Source organism: Gallus gallus, chromosome 11, assembly GCF_016699485.2.
Source record: "Gallus gallus isolate bGalGal1 chromosome 11, bGalGal1.mat.broiler.GRCg7b, whole genome shotgun sequence".
Classification (NCBI taxonomy): domain Eukaryota; kingdom Metazoa; phylum Chordata; class Aves; order Galliformes; family Phasianidae; genus Gallus; species Gallus gallus.
In genome coordinates, this window is record NC_052542.1 from 16,272,802 (window position 1) to 16,280,229 (window position 7,428).

At 42.8% G+C, this 7,428-nt stretch overlaps 1 protein-coding gene across 1 annotated transcript; it reads right to left on the reverse strand.

Moving 5' to 3' along the window:
• Positions 1 to 223: 223 nt before the first annotated feature.
• HSBP1 (heat shock factor binding protein 1) lies at positions 224 to 2,799 on the reverse strand. Its single transcript, NM_001112809.2, has 4 exons — positions 2,699 to 2,799; positions 2,122 to 2,188; positions 1,811 to 1,933; positions 224 to 1,658 (listed from the first exon to the last, which is right to left on the reverse strand). Exons 1-3 carry the CDS (start codon positions 2,741 to 2,743, stop codon positions 1,812 to 1,814), a joined length of 234 nt encoding a protein of 77 aa, NP_001106280.1. The 5' UTR covers positions 2,744 to 2,799; the 3' UTR covers positions 224 to 1,658; position 1,811.
• Positions 2,800 to 7,428: the final 4,629 nt, after the last annotated feature.

The following is a 7,428-nucleotide window of genomic DNA, read 5'->3' on the forward strand; positions in this document are numbered from 1 at the left end:
TAGTTTCAGCTGGGATAATTTCCTATGCATTTGGTCTATAGCGTAACTATGTAGTAAAAGGCTGATTTACTAAGGCATGAATTGTGCTCAGCCATTTATTATACAGAATATACCTATATACTAGTCTATATTCTACAGTGATCTCTCTCAAGTCTTTCTATAGCCTATAAGTAAATTACAATCTCTTGTATTAGATTTTGCTTTAATATATATAACCTGGCTATTTGGTAACACATCATAATTTATTAGATTTTTCATGACATTACAAATAGCCTAAGGCTGGTATTACAAGATATATTGATACAGTTCCTATGTTCACAAAATTCCCCTGCGAGTTTTTATTACAATTTCCTCTCAGTTTGGAAAAATGACCTGTCATATTGCCTTCATAATACACAGGTACTAATTTAGTGGCATTCAGAGAGCAGCCTTAAGTGGTCCACACGTAACTGCTGACTGCCACCACTGCTTTCTTATATTTCAAGCTGCAGTAGGATTGTAATGATTGTCAGTAATATGCGACATTGGTCATTTTTCTTCACAACAGTGACACAGTACAGACTTCCCTAAGAACACTTTTCATGGCCAAAATACTGTAATGTAATCTGTTGAATGTCAGGTCCATAAGTGAGGATGTGATTGTAAAACCAAACACCTTCCTAAACCAAGCGCTTTGGGGAGTCCCAGCTGTTTGTTACTCACAGTAGCCAGGCTCTACAATTCTAACTGGATTCTCTCCTTCTTTGTTATTCAATATATTGCTGCTTTGTTTAGCAAACTTTGCTTTATACAACAGATCAGTGACTTAAACTGATTAAATCACATACAGAAGTTCCCACAATCCCATCCCTACTCTGTAAAGTATCAGTATTTTAATCATTATTGTTCCAAGATGCTCCTATGTGACACATTGTCAGTTTCAAAGCATAGTTTTACAGTGTTAAACAAAAAAAAACAACAACAGAATCCCATGCTGAGATTTTCTGTAATTGAGAATTCTTTGTCTCTCTAACAGATCTGAATGGCAGTGGTAGCTTTGCTGTGTACAGATGTCTCTATTGTTAAACACGTATTTGTTTTACATTCTAGGAACACACAGGTAAGGTAATATCAACATGAGATATGACTTTGATATTCAATGTCTTATGTTTCTAAAATCACCTTACTTACATTCATGAGGAGAAAATAATACAGTCATCCACTAGTCGAGAGAGTGATGCTTGGACCTAAGATTAATGCCAGATTTCAAACTTGTGCTTCACTCCACAAAGTTACGTAGGACAACTTAAGATCTCCATGGGACAGCAGTCACTATCTGTTTAGCTATCAAAAATGAGATGTCTAGAAAAAGTATAAGAGGGAAAAAAGTGACCTCACAAAAAAAAAATACACCCGTTACTTGAGATCCGTAAGATCTGTGTTTTAATAACAGCTAATTGATCCTCATAACAAGAATTCGAGAGGTGAAATTACAGTACACAAATCGAAATATAAACTAAACTATCCCTAGTTATACAATATACATTAAGAATGCAAGCTCTGTAACAATATAAAAATGCTTTTACACACAGTAGTTGCAAAAAGCTGTTCTGTTAATTCCAGGGGCTTGTAGAAAAAAAAACAAAGTCTTCCAGCATTCACCTTAAGTTATTGGCAATCTGTGGGGGGGAAAAAAATAACAAGAATGTGATTGAGAAGAATTTAAGAAAAAAACACATTGATCAGAAGTTTTCATTTGCAAGTTTCAAGCTAAGGAAATTGGCACCGGCGGGCAGGGGAGCCCATCAGAACTTGTATTTTTTTGTCTCACCTTAACTCTTGTTAGTAGTAGCAGGGGCTTTGTTCTCTCCTTCCAGTTCTTCTACTCCCGCTTGTGTCATCAGGTCTGCTATGTTTTTCTCCAGGTCATCTATGCGGCAGCTCATGTCATCAAGTTCTCTGGTTAAGGACTATGACTGCAATCGAGTAGTGCTCAGGTTCCTGGTTTTGTTTGGCTGCAATTATGGCACTGCTCAAATTTTTATGGTTTCTTTAAATGTATCTCACAAATCCCACAGATACACATAGAACTACTTCAGCATTCAAAGTGCACAGCAGCCATCTGGCTTTAGAAAAGGATATTTCGTCCAATTATTTGGTCAGACATGGTTTGAAATTTGTCCTGCATTTGCTGAAGCAACGTCTGCACCTAGTAGAAAGGGAAAGAAATAAAAAAGCCTGTTTTGCTTTCATTGCAGAGGTCATCACAATATTCGTCTTCTCTTACCAGAACATGTAACGATCTGTTTCTTGCAGTGTTCCACCCAACGAAGCACAAGCCTTACAGCACCATTCCCTATCGTGTTGTATTGATGTGTACACACAGGCACACAAGAAAGGAAACTCACAGGGAGCGATTTTAAAACACAGACAAACCCGGAGCAGACGGCAGCTGCTTCCTGCTAAGCAGGAAAGGCCTCTTCTCTGCCACCACATTCCCGTCCTCACCCCCACCCCTCCCGGACACGGGAAACTAACGGTGAGCTGCGCCGAGGGCGGGAAGAACTCTAGAAGCGATATCTAATGAGATGCAGGCAGAAGGGCCCAGAGCGCTGGGCCCGGGGGTCAGAACCGGAGACCACGGACGGGGCGAGGCCACGAGCTCCTCCAGCGCCCGCCCTGAGGGACACCGCGCTCCGCTCGAGCCGCCCGCGCTCACCACGGCCGTGAGGTCCTGCACGGTTTTGGGGTCGGTCTCCGCCATGGCCTCGGCAGCGGTTCTGTGCACCCCGGGCTCCACAGCAACGGCGCTTCCGGGCCGCGCCTCGAGACTTCCGGCTTAGAGCTCTCGCGAGAAGAGGAGTTCCGGCGGCATTCTGGGAAGTGTGGTCCGCGTGGCCGCTACACCTGAGGAGCGTTCAGGGCGGGAACAGTTGGCGGGTCCCGCGAGCGCGCGGCTGCTTCTCTCCCTCAGACGCATTCAGGTTGGAAAAGCAGAATCAGCAAGTCCAGCCGCCCAGTTAAGACTACACGTGCACCGCTAAGCCATGGCATAAAAGAAATGTGCCCTAATATCCAACCTGATCCTCCTCTGGTGCAGCTTCAGATCATTCCCTCCACCGCCTTCCTGGCGGCTTTTAGCCAGCACTGGGCTGTGAGCAGGTCTGTGTTTTTTGGAGGCACTAAAATGTCTTTATTTCCCAGAGCATTACGCTTAAACGTAATCTTACGCTTAAAATAAAAGCTTCCCTCATGCTGAGATTTAGTAGTTTTGCTGATGCTCTTTGAAAGTCACTTTGCAAGTTGGGCAGATTAGGAGCATATTTTGTGGCCTCAGAGGCCGTGCAGTGTGAGGCAGCCTTCAGCTTTCACTCAGTTTGAGAGGGAATGAGGCTGCAGGTGGGCTGGGTTCAGAACAGGCTGTCTGGGCTGGGTTAGCAGCGAAGTGAGGGCTGCTGCTGCAGGGGTTGGTGATTGGAGGCAGTGCGTTATTGCAGTGTGTTGCCTTCACGGAAGGAAGAACAAATAGCAACGTTGAATGCATTGGGTTGGATGCATGTCTGCCACAGATCAGTGATACGGTCCTTAAGGGACTGCAAGGCTTCGTATGCTGGGTTTTCACAGTGGGGATGGATGCGGGAGCAGCATTTCCTAAGTGCAGATTTATGGGCTTTTCGACTGAAGCCACGCATCCGTAGCTTCCATTTGTGAAGGGAATTGAAGTTTACGCAGCGTCATTATTATGTACTGCGAAATGATCTGAACAAACTGAAGTCAACGAAAATACTGAAGGTGCGTTTGTAAGTGAGGACCGTTTTCCATTAGCAGGGGATAATTCCCAGACGTCTCATTTCTAGTGAAAGCGGATATGCTGGCATGTTCAGCCTTATCCCATAACTACTAACAAATGTGAGATGCAGGGCATTTGCATTATTAATGTGCCTTTTGAAACACTGCAATAGTAATAAAAAATACAATTTAGTGCTAGCTTGGGGAAATGTTGTCTGTTTAAATGTGAATATAGCTTCTAGTTCTGTGAAAGGCTAAGAAATTAACTCCCATTGGTTTGTTCGATGTGTTTACAAAAGGCTGTTGTTTGTATGACCGTTCTTTGAGTGACATAAGCTATTGCACTGGAAAGCCTGATCTGTAAATGCGCGCTGAAGAGATGTCTCAGCTCCCAGGTGCTGATGTGAGTCACACAGCAGGCAGTGCTGCAGGCTCAGGCTGAGCTGTCCTTCAGCTGCTGCAAACTGCCAAGGGATGTGGGACAGCAGTATCTGCTGGGGGGGCCATGCTTTCCCCTGCGCCATTTCAGCGTGTCTCTTCCAGAAGCAGAAGCGTGGGGTTAGCTTCATTTCCAGCTTTTTTCTTGTGGATGGTTTTGGTGGGCGCTTGCTCATGAGAATGAGACCTTCCTGAGTTGGTTTCCCCACCCTGTAACTGTGACCATACTGGTAGTGGTTCTGGCAAGATTAGATGGGGTGCTTTGTAGATTCAGCTGGTGCCTCTTCTAGCTCAGAAATCCCAATGGCGTGTTCTGCTTTGGGTTTGGAGAGGTCCTAGGTGGTTTCAATGTGTCACTTAAAATTTGTGGTATAGTAGTCCTGATTATGCAAGGAGTCTGATCGAACTGACAAAGGGATTCCTCACACCATTAATGTTTTTTAAATTATTGAGTAGCTGCACATTTATCCTCACCCAAGTGTTGGAACTGCTTTTCATGGCAGGATAAAACATTTTCATTATTCACTTCTTAGCATGACGTAGTGAGACAATGACTAACTTTAACATGGCAGGGTTGTTTGTTTGTTTTTTGTCTTCTTTTTGAGACTAAACACAGAGAAAAAGCTAGGCAGGGAGGACTGTGGGGTTAATGATTCCTTCAGAGTAATGGTCAGAGATTACTGAAATGACAGATGTGGAAGGCTGGATACTCTTGCTAGCTTTTTACTGGCAAAGTCTTAACTTAAATTGCACAGAGAAGGAGGGCTATTAGAATTAGTAAAGAGCCTGTTGTGTTCCTTAAAATCAAGGGAAATTTACAAAGATTGATTTAAGAACTGTTAATGAAGCTCATTTTAAATGCAGGGATATGTAATTGCAATGCAGAGTGCTTGGTCCATACAGCAGTAAGGCATTGTCAGGCTGTGTACAGTGGAAGCACACTTCCAGTTTTCCCAAGAACTCAAAATGAACTTTGCCTTGGTGGAAACATGACAGATTTCTGGCACTGGCATCTTTAGATTCGTTCCTGTTTACTTTGGTGATGCAGAATTAATGCTTAATATAATTATAATCAAGCAACCACTTGAAAAAGAAAAAAACCCTGTTAATTTAACAGTTTATTTTTTATGCTAGCTAATGTAAGAATCACTTCAGTGGTTAATTGTACAGAATTAATTTTGTATTTGCTGTATCTCCTTTCCTGTAATCACAGCCCAGGGATCAGACGACAGCTAAAGAAATGAGAGGGTAAATAAATCCCAAAGGCAATTTTTGCAAAGACAGTTGTTTTTGAAACAATACTTGAATTGCTTTGACCGTCAGCTCTTATTTGGGCTCCTGGATGATGTCAGGTAGTCGTGGTAGTATTGTTTGTACAATAGATGTGCACTCAGGCTGTTGCAACCATTCTTGCTCCTTCGTGTGAGTGTGCTGAGTTTATGGATCTTAAGGTACTCGGCACATGAAATCAAAAATATGTTTTTTGTACTCCAGCCAAAGACTTACGCTGACATCTTGAGAATGAAATTTTAATATCTCATTGCAGCCTGAATTGCTCACAGCATAAATTCTGGAGAAATTAGGAAAATAAAACAAATGGAATTCATTTATTACTTCCAAAGGAACAGCACTCTTTAGAGGCTGTCAACTATACACGAGGTCAGAACGTATTGAACAACAAATTCTTCTTAGAAAAGAACTGTGAAGGGAAAGCTAAATGTTCAATATCGTGACTCGTCAATATTTAACTAGTTAGAGCACAATGGAGGGAAGCTGCAGAAGGAACAGAAGAGTGATTTGGAGCAAAACAAAAACAATTCACTGCCCTTATTTTCAGATTATTCTTATAGAATCATAGGATGGCCTGGGTTGAAAAGGACCACTATGATCATCCAGTTCCAACCCCCTGCTATGTGCAGGGTCACCAACCAGCAGACCAGGCTGCCCAGAGCCACATCCAGCCTGGCCTTGAATGCCTCCAGGGATGGGGCATCCAAAACCTCCTTTGGCAGCCTGTTCAGTGCATCACCACCCTCTGGGTGAAAAACTTCTTCCTAATATCCAACCTAAACCTCCCCTGTCTCAGTTGAAAACCATTCCCCCTTGTCCTATCACTATCCACCCTTGTAAACAGCTGTTCCCCCTCCTGTTTATATGCACCCTTCAAGTATTGGAAGGCCACAATGAGGTCCCCCCGGAGCCTTCTCTTCTCCAAGCAAAACGAGCCCAGTTCCCTCAACCTTTCTTCATAGATCAGTTCTTCTGCAACTAAAATAAATATCTTTAGTCTGAGTAGTTCTTACATGAAGTTCACTCCTGCTAAGAAATTAAATTATTTTTGCTGTAGTTTTTCTGCTCTGGTAATTTACCCCATCTTGCCTTTTCAGTCTCCGATGAGCTGGATGTTATCTACCATCAGAACTGATGAAGGAGTGCTTTCCTGCACACTCTGGATCTTCTGGGCCACGCGTGGGAGGAGAAAGAACATCCAGGGTTCATTAAGATTGGTCGGATTTCATTGCAGAAGGTCGGACCGGAGGAAAATGAGCAAAGTAAGATATGGAGATAGGAAGTATTATTATCAAATTTCATATGTTACTCTTTCACTGTCTCATTGCTCCTCATTCTTCCACCTCATTTAAAGCAAAGAGTGACAATGTGTGGCAATATCGGTTGGCTAATAATAACTGCTTTGTATTTCATAATAATGTTAATACATTTCTTACTGGCATCTCTGGGGCCAGGACAAGAGGAGCTGTGCTCAGCGACCACCCTGTGAAAGAACAAATAAGAGATTGTAAGATTATACTTTGTTCTCTTTAGTGGCACTGATAGTTCTGTAAGGAAAAAAGGACATGTCATATATATGAAAACAGACATTATGCTGGTAGAAAAGTCAACTAAATAATGATACTTTTACTGCCCGTACGTGAGTTTTAAAAGAAGCTACTAAGATATGTCTTACCTTTACAGTCATCTGTTGTCTCAGTGTTTGGAGAAGGTGGTCAAAGAGTCAAAGATAATGTGCACACGTAAAGAACATGTGGGTGCCCCATCCCTGGAGATGCTCATGGCCAGGCTGGATGGGGCCTTGTGCAGCCTGATCTGGTGCCTGGTTTAGTGCATGGCAACCCTGAGAAAAATTAAAAAGAACTTCTGTGTTGGAAGGCAACATGGGAGAAAGGGAAAGGGCCATATTCTGCTAACATGGAGTTGCAGCCT

Excerpts from the sequence above, each read along its gene's own strand:
- HSBP1 (NM_001112809.2), bottom strand. The coding sequence starts at position 2,743 with ATGGCGGAGACCGACCCCAAAACCGTGCAGGACCTCACGGCCGTG. Across the intron at positions 2,189-2,698 it reads TGCAGGACCTCACGGCCGTG|GTGCAGACGTTGCTTCAGCA; the intron begins GTGAGCGCGGGC and ends CCTTTCTACTAG. Across the intron at positions 1,934-2,121 it reads TGACCAAATAATTGGACGAA|TTGATGACATGAGCTGCCGC; the intron begins ATATCCTTTTCT and ends TAACCAGAGAAC.